This window comes from Benincasa hispida, chromosome 2, assembly GCF_009727055.1.
Source record: "Benincasa hispida cultivar B227 chromosome 2, ASM972705v1, whole genome shotgun sequence".
NCBI lineage: Eukaryota > Viridiplantae > Streptophyta > Magnoliopsida > Cucurbitales > Cucurbitaceae > Benincasa > Benincasa hispida.
In genome coordinates, this window is record NC_052350.1 from 12,786,470 (window position 1) to 12,812,603 (window position 26,134).

At 33.4% G+C, this 26,134-nt stretch overlaps 1 protein-coding gene across 2 annotated transcripts; it reads right to left on the reverse strand.

Annotated features, from left to right (window-relative positions):
• Nucleotides 1-267: 267 nt before the first annotated feature.
• On the reverse strand, nt 268-2,861 carry LOC120071893 (ribosomal RNA-processing protein 14-C-like). Of its 2 annotated transcripts, none has more exons than XM_039024301.1 (3): nt 2,783-2,861; nt 2,511-2,600; nt 268-1,564 (listed from the first exon to the last, which is right to left on the reverse strand). In XM_039024301.1, the coding sequence occupies exon 3, from the start codon at nt 1,562-1,564 to the stop codon at nt 515-517; it is 1,050 nt and encodes a 349-aa protein (XP_038880229.1). In that variant the 5' UTR covers nt 2,511-2,600; nt 2,783-2,861; the 3' UTR covers nt 268-514. The 2 variants fall into 2 exon arrangements, with proteins under 2 accessions (XP_038880229.1, XP_038880230.1); XM_039024302.1 differs by having other exon boundaries at nt 2,686-2,796.
• Between the last annotated feature and the right edge of the window lie 23,273 nt (nt 2,862-26,134).

Genomic DNA, 26,134 nt, shown 5'->3' on the forward strand with positions numbered 1-26,134 from the left:
ATGGAAGAACAAAAGGCATATACATTCACCAAAACTAAATGAAAACAAATACTTAATGACCTATAACATTCAATGGTCACTAACCACATATGAGGTGATTTTAAAAATTCAAATCACTTTGTTCATTTTCAGAATCACTTTAAAACATATTTCAAAATGATATCGTTAAATAACCTCAAAATTGTCCTCACATGAAGCATTTGGTTAGCAAAGAACTTCCATGATGAGAGGTCGACATTGAAGTAAGGCATTGAAGAGCCAATAGAATAGATAGTGATAGGACACTCTACTTTCCTCGGAAGGCACAAATGTTTTGTAATATCTCTGTTTGGCTTCTCATTCTTTCACTTCTCTTTTAAATGAAGAACAGAAAACAAATTTTACAACAATTTCTGGTTCTTCCATCTACTGTTTTGTCTGAAAAAGAAACACAATATGTTTTGGTAGCATTACCTAAATCTACGAAATCAAAGCAGGAACGGCAACAGCATTACAAAGGTAAAATTAGCTTCGCCTAGGTCGTTCCTTCGTTAATGAAACCTTCCTTACGACCTTCAAAGCCGGGCCGCATAAGCTTCTTCTCCCTCTTTGCAATTTTTCGCATCTTCTTATCGTGAATTTTCTGTGCTATGTTATCTGACCTCTTTTGCTGTCTTTCGGCTTTCATCTTCTGTGTAGTTTCAATCCTTTCTTTCCATTTCTCAACATTCTTCAGCTGCTGTTTCTTTCCCTTCTTTAAGCTCTTCATCAGGAGTTTTGGATCATCATGAACCTTAAGTCCAGCAGCTCTACTCGTTGCTGCATTCCAAGAATGCTTCTTTGCGATTATCTCGCCCTTCTCAGGATCCTTCTTTGCTTCCTCCAATATTTTAGCTCTTTCAAGCTCCTCCAACTTAGAGAACTTTCTCTTCTTTTTCTTCCCATGCTCTTCTTCAGTCCTGAGTTTGACATGACTGAAGGCAAGTTCTTTAGAGGCTTCAACTACATTCTTTTCAACTTCATCTTTTGAGTGGTAACCTGCTAATTTTTTTTCCTCACGCCCATTTTCTCTCTTGCGTTTCTTATCAACAAGTTCCCTCCTTTCTTTTCTTTCATTCCGCTTCTTTTCTCTATTCGAACATTCCGTGTTTCTATTAGCTCGGAGCTCCTCAATCTTTCGATGCAGACGTTGCCGTAGGTCTTCATATGTCGCTGACCGATCATCGTCCCACCCAGATGTCATTGGCTTAACATCCATTTCATTATCATCACTTTTATCCTTTAACTTTTTCTTTCCCAAGTTTTCCTTAAGCAAATCAACGGTTGATTTATCAGACTTTTCTGGATCCAGGCGATCTCTTTTAGTTTTCTTAAGGTTTTCTTTCGATTCCTTCTTGGCCAAGGCCTTCTCATTCTTGCTAAGGCCCTGAAACCAAGGTTTCTCCTTTTCATCATTAGATAAATAGAACCTTGCAGGAATAAGCTCCACTAATTTGTCGATGAACAGTGCATGCTCATGAATAATGGACTTCAAATTACCAATAGCATTGGAAGTTGTAGCAGTCTTCGGCTTTTTGCTTTTCATCTGCATAATTAATCTCACCACTTAGTCCTTTAAATTGATATATTATTAAAATGTAAAGGAAAAATCTAATTCAGCGAGTTAAAAACCAGGGATGAGAAAAACAAATTCTCACCAAAAATAAACATGCGAAACGGGAGAATGAACAAGTAAAAGAAGTGGAAACAACGGGAGGTAATCATTCTTCACTTCCATATTTTTCCTTCATTCGCAGGAAAACTCATAAGCAATGGAGACCATATATATAGTACAGCAAGGGGTAAAAAATGTTGACGCATCAAAGGTTCCCCCCCGCGCCCTTTTACTTCTATAGAGTGTAAATCTTTAAAGTAAATTTTGCATTTCTTCAAAATCAAGAATTTCGAAGTTGGAGTAATTAACAAGCATTCAGGAACTTATCGTGATAAAAAGGAGGGTTTCATTGCCTAGTTTCAAATATGGACAAAGGGTTCCTGGAATGGTGTCAAATTGAAAAGGATGTTTCAGTTTGATAGAGTCAGATGCTTCAAATCTCTACTATAGTTGCAACATACCGACATGCTATGGAAAGGAATTTGAGTGAGAATGTATCGGACGCGAATACTTTAGTTTATGTCGTGTATCTTCGTGCAATTCACAAAGAACACTCCAAAACTTATTGAATATGAGTCCTCACCTTTATTCAGTACAATGAATACATGTCAAACAGTTGTAAACGGGTTAGACACCGTTGGATATTTGTAAACACAGTGTTAAACTAAAATGTAGGTATATAACAAATCCCATTTGAATCAGTGGCTGGAATTCAGAGGCCGGTGCTATGAAAATTAGATTAAGAACTCCATTCCTCCAATTGCAAACTATTTAATCATTAAAAAAAGGGCACACAAATGAACTCCATTTTCGGAGAAAAGAAAACTTTGGTCCTACTATTAATTCAGCGGAACCAGTTGTTACTAGAAGAACCTACCTTGACGAGGAGGTTGAGATTGATATTGTCGGAGTAGGTGCAATCCTCTCGGTCTTCTTGCAGTTGCTTGATGCTATCAGATCAAATCTCCTGTAAGACAAAAAATGCAGTTCAGAGATATATATATAAAAACACAATCGAAAACAGAAAGAGACGTAGAGGGAGAGAGAGGGACAGTAGGAGATTCTGGCGTAGACTGTAGAATGTGTTGTGTCATCAGGAAGCAAGCGGGAGAAGGGAGAAGGGAGAAGGGAGCTAGGGTTTTTCAGTACCTTTTCAATTGACGATTTACTGAGTGTCGACGAGAACTTGATCGTATATTCGTATGAGGCGCTGGAGCCCTCTATTCTTCTATCTAACGGTTTGGTTCTCATATCCCAATGCAACTTAAATCCCAATCGTTCACGTGTACAGTCAGATTTCCCTTAACAAAAATATACGATTTTAGAGAAATATCTATTTATATATATTTTTATTTAAAATTGTTTTCAAATACGGAAAAATGAAAAAAAAAAATCACAAATAATAGCAAAATATCTCAATCTATGTATAATAAACCGCAATAAACTATATATATATATCTATCTGTAATAAACCGCAATAGACTATTATGTGTTTTGTCATTTAAAATAATTTTTCTTTTATTTATTTATTTTTAAGAATTTTTAAACTAAACATTAATGTTTAATTTCAAGACTCCTTTTGTAATAATTTGGATTTTTTTATATATAAATTAAGCCACTGAACCCTAATTTCACGTTTGTGTTTTGTTATCTATGTTTTATCCATGTTTTCAAAAAAGTAATCAATAGTTTATGCAAACTTGTTATTATTTTTAGAAATTGACTAAGAATTCAATTCTTTTACTTAAAAACAATGCACCAAATTGGTATTAGAGCTCTCGAATGATGTTCCCAGGAAGAAGCCAAACTGTAAATGACAGTCGGAGATGCACACATCCATGGTGAATGGTTGGATTTGCCTCTCCAAAGTATGTTAAAACCCAAAACACCCCACCATAATTACTTCCATCATATTGATCAACTCATTACACATGTTCATCAATACTATACATCATCTATGAAAGAATGGAATTCCTTTACAGAAGCACATGAACGCCCTGCAATCGTAATTCAATTTGGAAACACTCAAAATACAGAGAAGCAAATATACAATCAAAGATGTATTTACAGGATAAATATCAATACAAATTAACTCTATAAGCATGTTGTTCTATTAAGAGGAAGGGAAAAAGAAGTGCATACCTTTGTAGAAACTTTCTTCTCAAATTTCCTCTCCAAAGATCACAGAAGTAATTTCTTTGCACGAACACAAGAACAATTCCAAAAATGCCAAACTCAAAATACAGAATACCACAACACGATGACCTTGCTATTTCCGACAAGGAAGAGGATGTGTGGACCCTTTAGAATTTTTGGGAGAAATAAGGCAAAAATATAGAGAGTTTGAGAGAGAATTTTCTCTGTGTTTCATGTTCACCACCTTTGATTTCTTTCTTTGTATTCACAATACAAATTCACATTTGATGAGGGAGGGAGTATGTGAAAAAGTAACTCCACTATAATGGGGAGTTAATAATAATTATTTAACTAACCTTTAATTAATCAATCATATATTATACATTTTAATCACATTAAAATGCAATCTCTGTTATAATTTATAGTTTTAATAAGAATCTCATTCACATTAATTTTAAGCTATAGTACTTATATGAATCTTATTCAAATATCTATCTCTCATATATAGTTTTAATTATAAATCATTTTTATAATTAACTATATACTATAATGTATTAGTATACATTATACTTTATATTAATCACATTAATATAATTAATATCTTTTATTCCCTTAAGTAATTTGAACAATTCAAATTATTCCAAAAATAATTACTCCTTGTTTTATCCTTAATGAGCTAGCAATGGACCTTATAGACCTATAGATTATAAGCTCCAGTGATACAAGATCAATTAATTAAACCATTTAATTAAATTAATCAACATTCATTAACCGTCAGTCACTTCACCAAAGCTGACAACTGCACTTTTCACACTGTATATATATATATTTCTATGTCCACAAATATAACAAATCAATAATAATTTGACCTTTCACGAATTGCTCATAACTACAACTTGGTCAAATTACTGTTTTACCCCTATATTTACACTTAACTTCTTAAGCACCATTGATCCCTCTAACGAACAATTAATTATAGTTCAACTATAAACTATATCCCTCTTTGGCCAACGAGAGGATGAGGGCCCTCATTATTCAAGACCTGGAATAAGCTCTTAAGGGAGTAATTCATCTACTTACCCTAGGACTGGGAAGGTGTGAATTCCATCTTCTGTAGCTCTGTTCTCAGCTTTCTACTCGGACAAATCCCCAAAATGGTATACATATTGAGTCGGCGAATCTGACAATTCTCAATACAGATCAAAGGATTGCCCTTATAGACATGAGTTCACAACTCACTCGGGATTAAGGTCAAGTCACCTATGGCCATCCTATTGAATTGTTAACCTTTTCAAGTAATGTTGTTATAAAGAGAGACTAATCATTTTCTAGTACAATCTTATACAAACATTTTGTATAGGATACCTTGTTAGGGTTGATGTCCTAAATCTCATAGGGTCCTATAGATTATAAATCTTGTATGAACAAACTCTTATGTGATTAATAATATAGGATATTTTTATTCACTTTGTCTATAAAATATGTGATATTTTAGTTGCATTAACCACAAACCAATAAACTAACATCCAAGATTGTTGTTGTAACTTAAACATGTATATGGAGACATACAGGTAGATCATATTTAAGTGATAACCTAAATGGTCTGTAGTATATGGATAAGACTATGTATTTTATCCTAGTGACACTACGAGTATAGCCCGCTTTGTAGGTGTTATAATTATTGTAAAGTGCTATAAATGATCTGATCCTGATCATTCATGTATTAGACATGTGAGCGAGGATATTCTATACAAAGGAGTTTGTATAAGACCGGACCACGAAATGTTTAGTCTCATTATATAACACCGTTCATTATAGAGACTTTCATTTCACTAGGATGACCATAGGTAACATGACCTTAATCCTGAGTGAGTTGTGAACTCCTGCCTATGAGGGCGGTCCTTTGATTTGTATGGGTGAGGGTGGCCAGATCGTCGACTCAACAAGCCTACAATTTTGGGGATTCATTTGATTGGGGAGCTGGAAACATAACTACACAAGATGAAATTCACTCCTTTCTCGAAGCAGGGATAAGTAGATAAATTGCTCCCTTAAGGGCTTGGCCTGATAGGGGTTTAGTCACAATAGGACTATGATCTATTGTTCATTAGAGAGATCAGTGGTACAAGGAGTTAGATGTAACTACAGGGGCAAAGCAGTAATTTGACCCAACTGTACTTACGAGCAATTTGTAAAGGGTCATCATACCGTTGATTGGTTATATCCAATGGACACAGAAATATATCTGTAGTGTGAAGAGTGCAACTGTTGATCTTTAGTGGAGTGCCAACAGTTAACGAATGGTGGATAATTTAATTAAAGAGTTTAATTAATTATTCACGTACCGTTGAAGCTTCAAACTACAGGTCCATAAAGTCCCCTTGGTAGGTCAAAAGAGTTTAGTTGAGAATCAGTTTTTGGGTTAATTTGAATTGTTCAAATTAATAAGAGGGAATTTAATTATATTTGATATAATTAAATTGATTTAATTACATATGATATAATTGTTATAATGTATTTGATAATTATAGTTTATTTGGAGGAAGTAAATATTTGAATAAGATTCAAATATATTTTCTATGAATGTGATTCATAATTGTTAAAATTTAATATAAATATGATTTATATTAAATGCCATAAAATAGAGAAAAAAGAACTATAGTTTATATTGTATATGATACAATATTAAAACTATAGGTTATATGTTATATTTGATATAACATATAGTTTAATATAAATAATGTATGATAAGTTAGTTATCATATTTATTTATACTAATTTTATTATTTGGACAATTATTCTTTTTTTCTCTCCAACCACCTTAGTGGGCGTAGTTAAGTAGTTCTTATGGGAAATGGAATAAAAGAATTATTTTCTTTTCTTCCTTATATAGACTCACGTTGAAACACTAGACGATTGAAGGAAGTTTGCAATATGATAGAAGAGCAGAAACGTTTTAATCTTCTTCGATCTTCTCCCTCCTCCAAACTCAAAACTCCCTCCTTACCAAAATAGTCAGAGCCCACAATTCCTGGACTCTCACCCTGAGTATACTGAAGGTTCCTAATGGTTTTCTCTTGTTGTTGTTTTTGAGTTTGTGATAGTACAGGTGATATAAAAGAAGAAACGTTCTTCAAAGGTATAGTCTCTTGAACTTTTTTTCTTTACAATAGCATGATGTAATTTATTTAAGAACACATATCTTGTATGTTTGCTGTAAATTTGTCTTTAAATCAAAATGGAATTTGAACAATCCGCTTTCGCTCAAGGATCTCTTTAAAAACGAGTTCCTTCAACTTCCACTCACATATCTCCACAAGAATGATTAAGATCAAATCTTTTATAATACTTTACAACAATTATAACAATTACAAAGTGTGTCATATCTGTAGTGTGACTAGGATAAGACACACAATCTTATCCATATTCTATAGATCATTTAAGTTATTACTTAAACATGATCTACCTGTATGTCAATCACATATATGTTTAAGTTACATAAAATAACCTTAGATCTTAGCTTATTGGATTGAGTTAATCACTACTACAAATTTGATCTTCGTTGATGGACAAAAAATGTCAAAAAACGTCAAGAAGGCCAAATTTGTAGTAGTGATTAACACCAAGAAAGCCTGACCGTAATGATTAACACCAACTTCGGTTCGAGGGCGAACTGGTAACAAACCACTTACCTCTCAATTTAAGCTCCAAATGATTATCGATTAGACATTCTTCTTGAATTAAGGTATTCTTGAACCAAACTCTTAAACAAAATCATCTTCAAACTCGAGTCAAATCCTCAGAAACTCACCCTAACAGACAGTTTAAGCTATAAAATTCCAAATTACTTACCCAAAGTGTGGTTGGACCAAAACCATCTCAAGACTTTCAAATCAGCATGACCCAAAACTAACGCAAAAATTTTAGGTGTCAAACCCGATTTACAGTACAATAATCAATATAATCATCCTTGAAAATACTTATGGTCTTAAATATTTACCAAACCGTTTAAAATTGATCCTTAATGCTGTTAGACAGGGGCTCCAAAGGCTCCAAATCTTTAATAAAAAAAGCCAAATCACAAGATTTAGGCCAGGAACTTTGGGCATTAATGAATTAAACAAGAACAATCCAAAACGCCTAAAATCTTACCCCAAACGGAAAAATCTGATGAACTCCAACAAGCAAAGGAGGCTGGCGAACAGGATGAGCGACGATCGAAGGAAATTGATCATTGACAGAATGAAGACTCCACGTAGCTGGGTTGTTGACGACAGCGTGCGCGGTTGGCGTGGTCTTTAGGCGGCGCATGTGAGAGATAGAGAGGGACTGCATCGTGATCTGAGCATGGCGACCCACGTTCGAAGTCGGCGATAACCCACGGTGCTTCGATGGTGGCTCGGCTAGTGTTACGATCTGAACAGCGGAGGTCGGGCAACTGGAAGAAGAAATAGGGGGGTGTGACTCATGCGGCTGCAAGGAAGAAGAAGATCTAATTCTTCTTCTTTTTTTTTTCCCCCTTTTTCTTTAGCATGTTTCTCAAGGTAGCCCTAACACATACATTTATATCTTTTAAAACCCTAATTCTTTTTCCTAAACAAATATATATATTTACATCTTTATATACATATATATTTTTTTCTTTTCTTAATTTCCTTTTTTCCCCATTAATTTCCCTTTTTCCCCAAATATATAATTTCCTCTTTACTTCTCAAATTCCAAATTCAAATAAACCCCAAAACAATCTTTTATTTAACAAGGAAGTCTTTTCCAAATCTTCTCCAAATAAATTTCAATTTCCACTTATTGAACTAAACATTACTTGAATTAAACTCAATATTTTCAAAGTAAAACAATTAAGCCTTAAAGATTCAACATACATCCCAAATAATCAGAGATAATCAAATTAAAATTTACCTCAAAACTTTGGGACGTTGCACGACCCCTTATATAATACTTGTTGAGGTTGATGCCCTAAATCTCGTAGATTTCATAGTTTGTAAATTATCTGTACACGAATTATTTATTTAATAAAATAAAGTATTATTTTATTTGACATTTAGTTTGCATTAACTCAAATCTAATAAACTAAGATCCAAGGTTATTTAATGTAGCTTAAATATGTGTGTGGTTGACATAAAAATGGAACATGTTTATGTAATAACCTGAATGTAGTGTAGTATATGGATAAAGTTGGATACAATTGTTGTAAAGTGTTACAATTGTTATAATCATATAACTGTTGTAAAGTGTTACAAATGATTTGATCTTGATCGTTCACGTGGAGATATGTGAGTAGAGGCATCCTATACAAAGAGTTTGTATAAGACCAGACCACGAAATAATTAGTCTCTCTTTATAAAACCGTTACTTGAAGAGACTTACATTTCACTAGGATGACCGTGGGTAACTTGATCTTAATCCTGAGTGAGTTATGAACTCCTGCTTGTAAGGGCGGTCATTTGATCTGTATGGGTGAGAGTTGCCAAATTCATTAACTCAATATGCCTACCATTTTTTGGGGATTCGTCCTAGTGAGGAGCTGGGAACACAGCTACACAAGATGAAATTCTCTTCTTTCTAGTCATAGTGTAAGTGGATGAATTGCTCTGAATCTTGAACAATGAAGCGCCTCACCCTCTCACTGACCAGAAATGGGTCTAGTTATAGTTGGACTATAACTAATTGTTCATTAGAGAGATTAGTGGTACTTTAGATATAACTACAGGGGTAAAACGATAATTTGACCTAGTTGAAGTTACGAGCAATTTGTGAAGGGTCAACTTAATGTTGATTGGTTATATCTTTGGACACATAAATATATCTACAATGCGAAAAGTGCAGCTGTCGGTCTTTAGTGGAGTGATCTACAGTTAATGAATGTCGATTAATTTAATTAAAGAGTTTAGTTAATTAGTCTCATATCATTAAAGCTTCTAATCTGTACGTCTATAAGGTCCTCTTGATAGCTCAATAAGGATTAAATAAGACTAAATTAATTATGGATTAATTTGAATTGTTCAAATTAATTAAATGGAATTAATTATATGAGATGCAATTAATATAATGTATATGGATATATTATAATATAAAGTTTGATGAGAGAGAGAAATATTTAAATATGATTCAAATATTAATTAGGAATGAGATTCATATAAATACTGTAGGTTAAAAATTAATATGAATATTATTCATATTAAAACTATAAGTTTTGTGTGAGAATATAGTTTGAATATAATTCAAACTTGTGATGATTATATTATATATGATAGGATATAGAGTTTTGATTTAATTTAAAGAATTACATTAAAATAGTTTGAATATGATTCAAACTCGTGATGATTATATTATATATGATATGATATAAAGTTTTTGATTTAATATAAAGTTATTTACATTAAAACTTGTTTTAGTGTAATTCTTTAAATTAAATTAAAGAATAACTCGTATTAGTGGATGAGTTATTTTGTAACTGTTCCCTCATTTTTCACATAACACTGCAGAAAGTTTTCAGAAGAGACAAACGTTGGTTTTCTCTGTAATTCTTTTTCCTCTCTCAAGAACTATCTCAAGAAAAACAAATTCTCCCTCGTTAAAATGCTTAGAAGAGCGACCACAACTCCGTCTTGATTGCTTACCTTGAGAATAGAAAGAAAGGATTTGGTGGTGGTATCCTGTGCTGAAGATTTGATCTTGTTGTGTTCATGAGGAAGAGTGGTGTTTGTGACCTTTCGGAGAGGAGTACGTGAAGAACCCTTCAAGGGTAAGTCTCTTATCTTCCCTTCCCTCTCTTATGACTAGACAACATACTTAGACTTTTATCCTTATTCAGTATTTTCTCTATTTTATCTCTTTCAAAAAACGAATTCTTTGACACAAAGACATTCATATGCTTCCGTTGAGGATTCAAATCCATAATTGGTATCAGAGACAAATAGTGTCTCCAAATTTATTTTTGGAAAAGAAAATCAAAGAAATGGTGGGTGTTGCACTACATTGTGAATGTAAGTTTGCAAATTGGATGTTTTCAAACTTTGGCACTTTAGTTTTACTGCTTTAAATTGTTTAAAGTTGTAAGGGCCCTTTTTTTGGGCATTTCATTCATATTACCAAGTTCGTAAGTCCGTGTTGACCGTGATGCAAATGTTGCTGAGAAGATTGGTGCAATTTGGAGGAAGAAAGGACCCAATTTGAAGTGAAAATTTCATTTTGTGCTAGAGCGTAACGGAAGAGCGTTACAACCCTATCTTTTAAGTTATAGCATAGAAGGCCAACATTGCTACTCTCCAACTGAGCGTTTCTATGTTGGAGTATTTTTCAGACCAGCATCACAATGCTCTAGCCGAGCATTGCAACGCTTGAGCAATGCTCTAAGCATCAGGCATGTGCGTTCTAGATGATTGGAGGTCATGTGTTTGAGTCCCAAGGCAGTTTTGGAGCAATTTTTTTTTTTTTGCTTATTTTCCCTTTATTATTATAATTTTTTTATTAATTAAATTAATATAAATTTTATATAAATTTAATTAGTTTTAGGAGTGCCAAAATTTGGTTCACTTTTGTTGGTTCTTTAATTTTACATATGATGTATGATTAATTTTATATATTACATAATGTATGCCATATAGTTTTTAAAATCCCACCATAGGATAAACATTTATCATGCATCATATTTAATATAATTTTTATATTATATAGTTGCATTATAAGCATGCCCATGCATCATATTGAATATAAATGCTATATTATATGATTACACGTATCATTAACATGTCCATGGATCATACTATAGTATAAAAGTTATATTATATGGTTGAATGATGGATGTGTTTTATTTTCATTTGTTTATAATATAAGTAATTATATTATATAATGAAAATGGAATTATATTGAGCATTACTTAGTAAATATAAATGTTATATTTAATTAATGTCATTAGATGTATACTTATAGGTTTTATTTTTTCATTAATTTATAAGTGTTATAAGTTTGATGATTAGAATTACAATCCATAATCAAGAGTTGCATGCAAACATTGGTTTCAATTAATTTAAATGGTTTAAAATTAATTCACCTAGACCTATGTTAAAATATTTCTAATATAATTAGAAATAAGTTAATCTTTTATTTTTTTTAATAGGATTAAATTGAAAATAATAAAAGATCAAATTTATAAAATAATTGTCTATAAGGGACCTTTATCTAAGGAAGGTTATATAAGGCTGAGGTATTTAAGCTGACGGAAATATAACACCCCTACCTGAAAACAAACATGGAAGGTGAATTATACAAGTATTTTATAAGCATACAATACATGATTTAGTTTATTATAGTATTTAATGAACAAAATCATATATTGTTAAACTATCTAATATAAGAGTTATTGGGTCAATTTAACAATAGGCTTAGATAAATTATTAGCGGGATTTACCTAAGTACCCTAGATTTAAGATACTTAGTGAGAGTAAAATGTGTTGGGGTTGATGCCCTAAATCTCGTAGGGTCCTGTAGTTTGTAATTGTATTGTACAAACATTTTATTTATTTAATAAAATATGAGATGTTTTATTTGACAAGTAGCATTAAACCCACAAACTAATAAACTAACATCCAGGGTTATCTTATGTAGCTTCAACATATATGTAGAGACATATAGGTGGATCATGTTTAAGTGATAACCTAAATGGTCTGTAGTAGATGGATAAGGCTAGATACCTTATCCTGGTGACACTACGAATACGACCCACTTTGTAAATGTTACAATTGTTTGTAAAGTGCTACAAATGATCTAATCCTAATCATTCATGTAGAGACATGTGAGTGGGAGTATTCTATACAAATAAGTTTGTATAAGACCGAACAACGAAATTATTAGTCTCATTATATAAAAGCATTCATAATAGAGACTTACATTTCACCAGAATGATCATAGGTGACATGACCTGAATCCTGAGTGAGTTGTGAACTCCTGTCTATGAAGGAGGTCATTTGATTTGTATGGGTGAGAGAGGCCAGATCGCCGACTCAACAAGCCTATCATTTTGAGGATTTGTTTGATTAGGGAGCTGGAAACACAACTATACAAGACGAAATTCACTCATTCCCTAACATCGGGGAAAGTAGATAAATTGCTCTCTTAATGACCGATTCCGGGGCTTGAACAATAGGGTGCCATACCATCTCCTAGCCACAGAGGGGTTTGGTCATAGTTGGACTGTGACTTATTATTCATTAGAGGGATTGGTGGTACTTAAGAAGTTAGATGTAACTACAGCGGCAAAACAGTAATTTTGGCCTAGTTGTACATTCAAGCAATTTGTGAAGGGTTATCACACTGTCAACTGGTTATATCCAATGTACAGAAAAATAAATTTGTAGTGCGAATAGTGCAGTTGTCGGTCTTTAGAGGAGTGCCTGATAGTTAATAGATGTCGAATAATATAATTACGAATAATTAATTAAACTGGAGTTTAATTAATTATTCAAGTACCATTGATGCTTCAAGCTACAGGTCGAGTTTAATTAATTATTCAAGTACCATTGATGCTTCAAGCTACAGGTCCATGAGGTCCACTCTGTAGCTCAACGGGATTAAATGAGAATCAATTTTGGATTAATTTGCATTGTTCAAATTAATTGAGGGAATTAATTATATGTGATATAATTAATTTAATTTAATTATATATGATATAATTACTATAATATATTTAGTACATTATAATATAAAGTTTATTTGAGAGGAAATAAATATTTGAATATGATTCAAATATTAATTATGTGAATTAGATTCATATATTTAAATTTAATATAAATATGATTTATATTAAATATTGTTGTTGAAAGAATTAAAACTATATAGGTTATATGTTATATATATGAAATTAATTTAAATTTATGAAATTAAGGGAGGGAAATTATTCTCTCTCAACCCACGTATTGTGTGGGTGGTTGCATTTGGGATATGATTCTTCTTTGTTGTTTGATAGAGGAAGAAATACAAAATGGTTTTGCAAAGATTTCCAGAGTTCTTTTTTTTTTTTTTTTTTTAATCTCTTTTCTCCTCTCTCAATTCCCTTTTTCTTTCAAAAACTAAGAGCTCACAAACTTCTTAGATTCTCATCCCAGAGAATACAAGAGGTTCCGAGCGGTGGTGTCAAAATTAAGGTTTCGTGTTCGTGGCCATTTTGCAGAGGAGAAATCTTCCGAGAAGAAAATTTCTTCAAGGGTTAGTAATTCTTCGCCATCTTCTCTTTTCTCTATTGTTATAAGCATGTTGTAATTTTCTTTTGTCGCATAATAATTTTGTAAAAATTCTTGATTCTATAAAATTGGGACTTAGGTCCGATCCCTGCTTCCGCTCACGAACCTTCACCGGTTCCTTCAAAATGATGTATACCATATGTCACATCGTGAGATCTATGCTCGGTCTCGTGGCACTGCTTACTTATGTCCCCCTTCGGAAGGTGTTTGCATAGGTCAATAATAAGGTGAATGGAGAAAGTGTTTATAGTAAGTGGGAAAGGGACGTATGTAAACACATCCCATGGTCTTCTTCATTAGTTTGTTGTGAAGTTTCATGCTTGGTTTTGTGGCACCATTGCTTGGGTCCCCCATCGGAAAGCATTTGCATGAAATGATCAAAAACTCCATAAATGGATAGGATTTCTTTAGTTTTTGCCCTAGTTGGTTTTTTCCTTTGGTTGGCTCATTGGGTTGGAACTCTTTGGTCTAAAATGAAAAGTTACACTTACAAGAAATTTTTAAGCGAGTTAATAATTTCTTGATCGAACAATGATGACTAATCATTATAGGAATAAGAGTTATTCTGGTGTAATGATTGGTTGGGAATGTCTAAAATAAGTGAAGGGATAATTGACCACCCTTCAGTGACTTTTATTCTAACTGTAAACCTCTAAACCTATTTTACTGATTAATAATGCTTAAGTCTCGGTGATTATGAGTTAATGATGTTGAGTTAGTTGAAATGATATGAAGGTATAATGAGGATGTATGAAAGGATAAGAGGAAGGAAAAACTGTTGTAAGTATGGATATTAAGCTCTCGGGTGAGCTGGAGCGGAACCAGTACTTAGAAGAAAAATAGAGAGCTTGATGCGACGAAGTTGAGTCAAGCTATGTAACCAGTCATCCCAAGCTATGTGGCCGGGTATTTAAGAAAAGGAATATTTAGCTAAGTATGACCCATAGTGGATGTGAGCGACTATAAAGGAAGTTGAATTGGCCATTGGACGAGTCAAGTGTTGGCCAAGGCTAGTAAAAGGTGCATGTGACCAGTTTCATGGGTAAATGCAGGCAACATGCGAGCAGTTGTGTCGCCTAGATGAGCATTTCAAATGATGTTAAGGCAGAGTGGTAAGAGAGGTGCAGGATGAGGACTAGCTAGGAGGCTTAGAGGTCGATAGGTAAGGCTGCCGTGAGCATTAGACGATGACATGAGGAATGGTGTCGCATAGATGATGCGACAATATACTATGGAGTCATTTAAGGAAGGAATGACTGGGTAAGGCTTGTGATGAGTGCCTAAGGCAAGACATTATGATGAATGTTTGTTAGGTTTGATGAATGTTTGTTAGATCTTTAAAGGATATATATTTTCCATGTTAATTTCCCCAAATTATGTTGATTATTTGCTTTTAATGCTAATTTTGTAGGTAAAATAGTCATTGAGGCATTTAGAAGTCATTACAAGAAAATTGGGCCAAAAGGATAAAAAAAAATGACCAAGAAATTCAACTAAGTTGAACAAAATAAAAAAATTACCAAAATACCATCAAGTACCATCGAGTAAGGCCGTCGAGTTTCACCGTCATGACCCTAGAAGAAGCGCCAAGCAACGCTTAGAGACAGAGCACTCACTTCTGCTACAAAACAGGGCAGCGCTGCAACACTCCTCACAGCGTTGCAATGCTCTGGAATTTGACGCGATTCATCCCGCGTGCACAACGTAGCATCACGTCTCAAGTGCAATGCTTCTTGGCTTTTTGCGATTTAGCACTGCAACGCTGACTTCAGTGTCACGACGCTACTCTACAAGTATAAATAGTTTCTCTTTCATTTTTGCTAAAGAGGAGGAAGCATGATTTCAATGGAGGTCGGAATTTCTCTCTGTATCAATTAGTCTTTATGGTAATTTTGTTTCCTACTTAGGTTAGATTTTGATTTCTTTTTGAATTGTAATCAATGACTTGTAATTCTTCGTGAATTTGTCTATGTATTTGTGAAGTAATTGAATCTTATTTCTATTTCAAGAGTTCTTGCAAATTCTTTTGAGTTTTCTGCTTGTCTTTATCATTTACAATCTGATTGGAACATTCTTGAATCTATTTTTAATTCTTGAGGCATGTTGAATGATCTATATCTTGAACATGTTTAGCCTAGATGCTTGGTTTTTTCATGTTCACTCATGATTGAATGCGTTGCTTTTAATGTGTTCGATAGAATGTCTAGCCAAGATCTTCAAGAGGCAATAGTAATTATGTGTTGAATGGCTATCCTAGGATGCACTAATTACTAGATTTGAAGAAAATTGGGCTCATTGAGTAAGCTATCTTAACAATTAATTGGCGTAATTGAATCCTAGAACTTAATGCGCTTGTTTTCTCTTCTATATGGCCACTATCGAACTCAATAGAGGTAGAAGCATGTAGATTGATTAGGGTTAGGGCTATCCTATCTTAATTATTGATTAGGACGCTCTCTTGACTAGGTTAATGCTAGTTGTCCGCCTTTGTAGAGACTAGTTTAATCTAGTTAAGTGGGTAGTTGCGAGGTTAATCCAATTGGGAATTAAATTTGTAGAATTCAATGATAAGAATTTCATTGAACGTCTAACTTGGAATAGAAGCAAGATTGTTCTAAATTTGGTTACAACTATCCTTTGTCTTTTGATTTTTAGCATGTTTCTTGTCTTAATAAAAAACCTCCGTTTTATAGCTTTCATAGTTAAGCTTGGTTAAGGAAAGGATTAAATAACATTTTGTGGATCAACCTCTTACTTCCACTTTAACTACGAGTTAGTTTAGGTTGATGTTCGAGCTTTATAAATATTGTTTTTTTTAGTTAGGTAGAACTAACGACACCTTAGTTTCGAACAAAATGACGTCGTTGCCAGGGAAATGGCTAACCATTTAATGTTTTTTCTTAACTAAACTTGACTAGCAAACTTTAAAACACCAAAAATATTTTCTTCTTTTTGTGTCTACTTGTTTTAATATGGTAGATATGAACATCTACTATGCACTTCAAGGGAAGTATGCGGCCTATCAGAGAGCACAAAAGGTAAACAAAATTAATAAGCTTAAGAGTGAAATAAATGAACTAATCTCTCTTGTTTAAGTGGTGCTTACTGAATAGATACAAGTTCTGCGTGGTTCTGAATGCGAATACTTCCCAATTTGGGAGAAGCCCAATCGAACTCCATCATCGATGTCGTCTTCTTCTACCAATATAAGTAATTCCTCAGAAATTTAGTTAATGAGCTTTCTGACTACTCTTGTGAGTTTGTGTAGGAACATTCTTATCTTGCTCAAGAACCATCAAGTTTCCAATAGAATAGGTTTTATTTCGGACATGAAGCCAGAGCCGACATTTAAAATCTGTGTGACCTTATTGTCTAGATTACCGATTCGATTAGGAGAGTTGAGGAGTCTTGGGAAGATAAATTTTTTGAGAATATTGAGTTAAGTGGTGGAGGAATTCACATCAATAATCCGGTAGAGCTGCCGATTCTTTGAAACTCCTATCAAGGTAAGATGTTGGATTTCGTAATGTGTGAACTTGCTAATGGCTTTTTTGATTGTGAGCAGGATTCAATTGAGTTTCACCTGGAGGCTCAAACCCTCGTGCCAGTTGAGCTCCATCAAATGCCTGAGCCTGCACACTCCATGATTACATTGGAGAACCATTCAGAGCCTTCCGTAGTCTTTGGCTTTAAAGCCAATCTAATTGAGGAGTTTTCTTGGATTGACAATGAAGATGATGTTTATCCCACATCATGCTTAGAACAAGTAAGTAGGGATAAGTATAAGCCTGTACCACACCTCAAGGAATCTCAGGTAAAATAGTTAGAGGCTTCAAGCCTAGAACCGTACTTTATCCTGGAATTTCTTGCATCTTTGATAATTGCTCGTATTTTCCTTATGACTTAGAGTCTATTGTTGAGTATTTTCTTTCTTTCAAATCTTTTGGGTCGTTTGAGTCTTTTGATTCTTTCTTTTTCATTTTTTAATCAAATATTAGAAAATCCAAATTCAACCTGTCTGGTTCTCGTAAGAAGGTGAGTTCTCTTATAGCCCTTCCGGGCTATATAGATTCATCTAAGAGAGGATCAAATAAATATGAAAATTATTATGTACCTTGAGAAGCATAAAAGATAGGTCCCGTTGAGCAATCGACATTAAAAATTTACCCTTCCTGGAGGTAGCCAGGCGTAAAAAATAAAACACATTTTCTTTTAGTTTTAATTTTCATTCTTTTAAGAATTAGTTTTAGTTGTAGATTAGAATTTTAATTCTTTGTTCTTAATAAAGTTAGGATATTCTTAGTTTCTATTCCCAAAAAAAAAAAAAAATAGGGCACAACATTGTAACGCTGTGTAACTAGCGTAGCGACGCTGTGAGACAGAAACTCAATTTTAAACAAGTTTCTATCATTTGAAGTGTTGGGTTTTATGTTCTAAAACTCGCAGTTTGTAAAATGATAAACATTTTCTATTATCAATATACTTGTTATTAATCTCATAAATTGTATGAAAGTCTAAATCCAATAAACTAAGACCCATGACTATTGTATGAGTACTTGAACTTTATGTGGAGACATAAGAGTGGATCGGGTTCGAGTAAATAGTCTAAATGATCTATGGTACATGAATGAGGTTGGGTACCTTATTATGGTAACACCATTGGATACAACCTACTATGTAGTTGTTACAAAAAGTTGTAAAGTGCTACATACGATGTGATCCTAATTCGTACAAATTATGACATGAGGAGTGGAGGCGTCCTATGCAACGAGTTTGCATAAGATCAGGACCAAGAAATAAGTCACTCTTACTTTATAACACTATTTACTATTTAAGACTGACTATTTCACCTAGATGACCTAGGTAACTCGATCTTAATCCTGAGCTAACTATGAACTCCTGTTTATTTAGGATTGACCTTAGATTTTCATAGTTGAGGGTTGGCTCAACAACGCTGACTCAATAAGACTCTCATTTCAAGGGTAAGACCGGATAGATAGCTGAGGATATAGGGTGCAAGACGGAGTTCACGCCTACCTGATTTAGTGGTAGGAGAAAGGTTGTTCTCTCAAGTACTGAATCTAGGTCTTGAACAAAGGGCCCCACTCTCTCACTGGGCTGAGAGAGTTTGGTTTGGTGATTGGATCAAAAAACTAGTTGTTCATTAGAGGATCAGTAGGGACTTGAGGATTAAGACGTAATCTTGGGGGTAAAACAGATATTTGACCCAACCATTATTACAAACAATCTGTGAAGGGTCGACTTGCTGATTATGGTTAAATCATGTGGACATAATATATCTACAGTGAGGGGAGTGCAACTATGGGCTTTAGTGGAGTGACCCATTAGTTAACGAATGAAGACTAATTTGGTCTAATGAGTTTCGCCAATTAATCTCGGATCGTTGGAGCCCATGATTTGTAGATCCGCGAGGTCCCCCTACTAGCTCATAACGGACTAGCTCTAGAATAGCGTGCTAAGTTAATTTGAAACGTTCAAATTAGAATTAAGGGAATTAGTAATTATATGAGATATAATTATGTTTAATTTTAGAATTAAACGGAATAGGAGAATTTATATATTTAAATATGATTTAAATATATAAAGATGGATATATGTTAAAATTAATTTAATATTTTATATTAAATTAATTAAGTTTTATTTAGTAATTAATTTATGAAATTAATTAATTTTTCTTTTCTAAAATCAAATAGATTTTTTAAAATCAAAATTTTATTTTTAGATAAAATTGGAAAAATTGGAAAACAAAAACACAAAATGGAAAAATGGATTTTTTCATTATCCATCACCAAGTAGCTCACACATATTACATTGTCTTGGCCTTGTCTTCTCCAAGCATGAGCTGCAACTTATACAACTTTTCTCTTTGCATGTTGATCTGCAATATAATGAGAAGATTGGAGTGAAAATCGAGCATGCAATCTACAGAATTTTGAGAGAAAATTCGATTTGAAGTAAGGTTCTTCAACAATGGTTACTGCAGTGAGCTTTTCTCCTTCATCTCTTGATTCAAGTTTGTTTTGAGTCCCACAACTCAATTTAGAGCACCAAGAGAATAGTGGGAAAGACTTTGAGGTGGTCTACAACAAAATATGGAGAAGATTGCAGCTGGAAAATGAGCTTTGAAGAAGTTTTACAAGAGGTATGTCTTGAAACCCATTTTTCTGCAGAATCATGCTTTATACTATGCCAAAATTAGTGAATTTGAGTGCTTAGATGATCCTTGTGTTTCTGCTGCTATTGATACAATCCTACATGAAGAAGACAGAAACTCGATTCCCTCTTCTTAAACTCGATTCTCTCTCAAATTTTCTTCCTACCCCTCATCGATTTTTCATCCCAAATTCCAAATCCAAGCCATTTTTCTTTCAAATATCTTCATTCTCTTCACTTTTCAAGGATTTCTTCCTTGATTTTTTTTTGGTTTTTCATCAAAATACCCATTTTAAGGCTTTTTCTCTTCCTCTCAAGCAAAAGCTTCAATCAACCCAAGCTAATGCATTCAATAATCTCCAGGTAGGAGGTGTTTTGTAGACCGTCAACTTAAATACTCCCAGCCTTAGACAAGATTATATACCGGTTGAGTTTGTAACCATATTTTACAAGATGTCGACCTATTTTAACTATTAAAACAAGTGGTTAACCTATGTGAGCATGCAACTTATCTTTGTTATGGATTTTAAATGTCTAACCCAATTTTATAATAACTTATAAAACTTTAGACATGCTAGGCATCCATAACATACATATGATATCTCATAATATAACTTATATTAAAGATCTGAAACCCTATATATGCATACTATATATTATAACACTTTATAATATACTTTCAATTCATGTATGGCATCGTGCCCTAAATCGAACCCAAACCTCTTGAACCAGTCCTCCAATGCTGAAAAAAGGGTTGAACCAGGCAAAAAACTATCGAGTACCATCAAGCATCAAGGATGCCATTAAGCATCGAGTATGCCATTGTGCATCTAGTATTTTACCAAAATACCATCAAGTATGGCATCGTGCGTCGAGTATTTCACAAAAATACCGTCGAGTAAATGCCATTGAGTACCATCGAGTATGGCATCGTGCATCGAGTATTTTACCAAAATACCATCGAGTACCATCAAGTATGGTATCGTGCATCGAGTATTTTACCAAAATACCATAGTTTATGGCATCGTGCATCGAGTATTTACAAGTGGCTGAAAATCCAGTTCTTGCTGCTTGAACTTCTTCATTTCTTTCTTTAATTACATCCTAATTGCAACTCTAATGACTCCAATCGAATTACAGACACTTAGTCACACATTAAGGCCCATCAATCAAGAGCCAATTACAAGAATTACAATATAATTGAAGAGAAAACAATGCCAAAAATTAGAAAAACCATATTAGTTCACCATTTTCATACAACTTATGAAAACACCCACCCAAAAAAAAAAAAAACTTGAAATGAATGCTTAAATGATGCTCTGATACCAATTGTTGGAATACAGAAACAAGCAGCCGAAGAAAACAGAATCATTAAGCATTCTAATTCTTTAATTTTGACATTAAAATAATCATGTTCATAGGGTAATAAGATGGTTTTAAGAAACACATACCTTTGAAGAATTCCTCTCCGATCCAAATTGCTCCTCACGTATTCTCAGGTCCAAATCTTCTGTGAACCACCAAGAGATCTTCTCTATCATTCCCAGCCTTGAATTTGAGTGGTGGAACTCACAAATGGAGTGAATTTGTGAAGGGAATAGGATTGGTTTTTGTGAGGAAGATGAACAACACTAGCTGAAAACTCTTTTCTACCACCAACTAGAACTTCATCAGCCAAAATTGGGAGTTTTTATCCTTCACTTACATGCAAACACTGAAGTTTCTTACTCCATGACACTTCAATCAGCAAACACAAATGGGCTAGGTGTGTAATTACTAGAACACCTCATACTTCAACCAAAAATGGGAGATTCCCACATAAGATTTCAAAATTCAATTTTCATTATTTTGTTTGATTTTTAATTAATTCTAAATTAATTTAAAATAAAAAATAATATTTTAATTTCAAAAATTGAAATAAGATGAAAATAAATTTTGATTTTTTAATTAGTTAAATAATAATTTAATATCAAATATTAAATTAATTACACACCTAACTTTAAACATGAATCCTATTCATGTAATTAACATCTAAATCAATATTTAAATATTATAAACTTTCCAATTTCATTTAAATTCAATAAATTAAACATTAGTTAATTATATCAAATATAATTATACAAACCATAATTTGAATTTGAACTATCCAAAATTAAACCCTAAATTTAATTTGAACGCTTCAAATTGAAATCATTTCAAATTCACTCAATTTACTAATTCAAGGTATTCATGTTTTATGAGCTAGTAGAGGGACCTTTTGGATTTACAGATCATGGGTTCTAATGATTTGAGATTAATTGACTAAAACTCTTTAGACTGAATTAATCAATATTCGTTAACTATCGAATCACACCACTATAGCTCGATAGTTGCATTCTCCTCACTGTAGACATATATTTGTGTCCACTTGATTTAACCATAATTAGTAAGTCGATCTTTATAGGTTATTCGTAATAACAGTTGGGTCAAATGCTATTTTATCCACGAAATTACGTCTTGCTCCTTAAGTTCCACTGATCATCTAATGAACAATTGGTTTGTCATCCAATCACTAAACCAGATCCCTCTCGGGCCAATGAAAGGGTGAGGCCCCTTGTTCAAGATCTGGTTAAGCACTTAAGAGAACAACCTTTCTCCTATCTCTCAATTGGGTAGGCGTGAATTCCGTCTTGCACCCTATGTCCCCAGCTATCTACTTGGTATTACCCCTAAAATGGGAGCTTATTAAGCTGGTCCTGTTGAGCTAACCCTTACTTATGCAAATATAAGAATAATCTCGAATAAACAGAAGTTCATAGTTAGCTCAGGATTAAGATCGAGTTACCTAGGTCATCTAAACGAAATAATCAGTCTTAAACAGTAAACAGTGTTATAAAGTAAGAGTGAATTATTTCTTGGTCCGATCTTACACAAACTCATTGCATAGGACGCCCCCACTCCTCATTTCAATATATGAACAAATTAGGATCACTTCGTTTGTAGCAACTTACAACAAATTGTAACAACTATAGAGTGAGCCGCATCTAATAGTGTTATCAGAATAAGGCACCCAACCTTATTCATATACAATAGATCTTTAAACTATTTACTCGAACCTGATCCACTTTTATGTCTCCACATAAAGTTCAAGTACTCATGTAATAGTCATGGATCTTTTAGTTTGTTGAATTTATCTTTACAAGTGCAATTTACAAATTCAATAACAACTTTATTGAAGAAATGTTGAATAACATCTTTATTGATAATAGAAAATATTTAACTCTACAAACTACGAGTTTTAGGACATACAACCCAACACTACAACGGGTAGCCTTGGACACCCTAGCTTAATAACTTTGTTGTGTCAGAGTCGGGGGTAGAAATACCCACAAATGAGGAACGTATGGGGCGTAAAGCTTCAATTTCAAAGAGCCTTCTGAGGTTGTGGAGTTGAGGAACTCCATAAACAAGAAGAAGAAGAGCTAGGTAGGGAAGATGAGCATTTTAGAAAGGAACCACTTAGGGTAGAACTTTCTAGTCATCCTCATGAGCAACCCGCTAGTGGTGACACATTAGGTGAGCAAGCCCTTAGAACTACCACTGAAGCCTTAAGGGTGAGCCACGAAACCGCTCGCCAAGTCAGGCGTATGCAGAGAATCGTGGATTTCATGTGCGAAAAAGATCGTCTCTACTATGCCAGCATAGGTTTTCAATACGACCTTTAGCGAGAGCCCAACTCACCTGACTTGGACTGACATTGGCCACACATATTTTTCTGGTATCTTCTTCATTTTTTCCCTATATTTTATTATTCATTTTTTTTTCATTTTTTTGCTTTCTTTATTAGCTTTCTAGGATTAGAAAATTTTAGACTAACTTCTTATTTTTCTTGTAGCTTTTCTTTTCCTTTTTTTTTTTTTTCTTTTCTCTTTTTTTTAGGAACAACAAACTGAAAGAAAAAGCAAAAACTTTGATATTAGAAAAACAAAAAAAAAAAAAAAAAGAGAAAAACTACCACCATCTATTGGGCGAAATCAGGGAGTTTTCTGTTCTCTTTTTCTTTTTGTCTTCTTGCTCTTATCTTAGTTTTATAACATCGAGGACAATGTTTAATTTTTAAGTTGGGAGTGGGAGTACATTGCATGTTTTTAACATTTTTTTTTTATTGGTTTGTAAAAATGAGCCTTACAAAACTTTTGCTCTGCTATCTTTGCATGTTTGGAACCCTTGAGCACCTGAGCACGGTTATGTAGATTTTATGATCTTAATTGAATACATCTTGATTATGCTCTATTACATTTCTATGGCATTCTTTTTTATTCTCTACAAAAACACAATATCTTGATATTTTTTTCTTTCTAATGATTTTTTTTTTTTTTTTTTTTTTTTTTTTTTTTTTTTAACTTTTAATGCATGATTCATTACTAGCATGTTCATTCATTCAAGAATAACATTCACTTTGTTTGTCATGATCATTTTTTTTCTCAATCTTTTGATTCTTATCAATGATCTTTGATGACACATTCTCTCAAGCAATGATATGAATCAATTTTAAGCTTCTTAAAATCTATTCTTACAAAATTTTGAAACTTATTTTTCAAAAGAATCTTTCTTTTTCCTTTTAACTTCATAAAAAATTGAATACTTAGTCTTTAGATTTATTTAGAATCTCAAAACTCTTAGAAACTTCATACCCACTTAATTTTCTTTGTCACCCCGATAGGAAAAATTTTGGTCTAAGGTAAACTATCTTGTTGTAGAGATAAGTCTAGACAAAAAGGATAAAAAGGGGCTTAGAGTTTAAATAAAAATAAAAAAGAAAACAAAGCAAGCTTGCTTATTTATCTTAATCATCACTAATGTGTGCGAGTTTGTATGGATAAAGGTGAAAAGAGTTACGTCCATCGTGTTAGTTAGGGCCTGTGAGAAAAGAGCAATAGGTTTCCTGTGGTGTGAGTGTGAAAGCTATCCTTCTAGGTAAAAGAAATGCCATTTACATTTTGTGTGCGTGAGTTTAAAAGGCACTCTTGTCCTAAAATTGTCTTTTTTTTTTTTTGTTTTGCAAGATAGGTATACTTTAGACTGATAATCGAGCCAGTGTAGAGCAAAGAGGAATTGAGAGTTGGATATAGCCTTTCTACTAGTTTTAGCTTTTAAATAAACTAAAACTAAGTAGTCCTTTCTTTTATGACTTTACAAGAAAAAGACGTTTTCTATTCAAAAAAAGGTTTTCAATTCTTTGTTAGAAAAATTTTAAAGGTTTAAATGCTCATTTATATCATTCACTTGTTTGATTGTTGAAAAGAGAGATACGAATCAAGATTAACATTTTTGAATGCACGATTGATAATCATGTTTTTGCTTGAATGTATACATATTTCTAGTTTAGACTTGCTTGGGATGACCAAGAGTTAAGTTGGGGGTGTTTTTGTTAGGTCTTTAAAAAGATATATATTTTCCATGTTAACTCCCTAAACATTGTGTTGATTATTTGCTTTTAATGCTAATTTTGTAGTAAAATGATCCCCGAGGCGTTTAGTAGTCATTACAAGAAAATTGGGCCAAAAGGATAAAAAACGACCAAGAAAATCAACTAAGTTGAAAAGAATTACAAAATTACCAAAATACCATCGAGTAATGCCATCGAGTAAGGCCTCTAGTTTTAACGTCACGACCCTAGGAGAAGCATCGAGCAACGCTTGAAGATAGAACACTCTCTTCTACTGCAAAATAGGGCAGTGTTGCAACGCTTCCCACAACGTTTCCATGCTCGAGACTTTGACGCGATTCATCCCGCACGCGCGCCTCATGCAACGCAGCGTTAACCTCCAATGTCACGTCTCAAGCGCAATGCTTCTTGGCTTTTTGCGATTTAGCGTTGCAACGTTGACTTCAGCGTCGCGACTCTACCTTACAAGTATAAATAGTTTTTCTTTCATTTTTGCTAAAGAGGAGG

What these genes read in the sequence shown, in the direction of transcription:
- LOC120071893 (XM_039024301.1), bottom strand. Translation starts at nt 1,564, where the DNA reads ATGAAAAGCAAAAAGCCGAAGACTGCTACAACTTCCAATGCTATTGGT.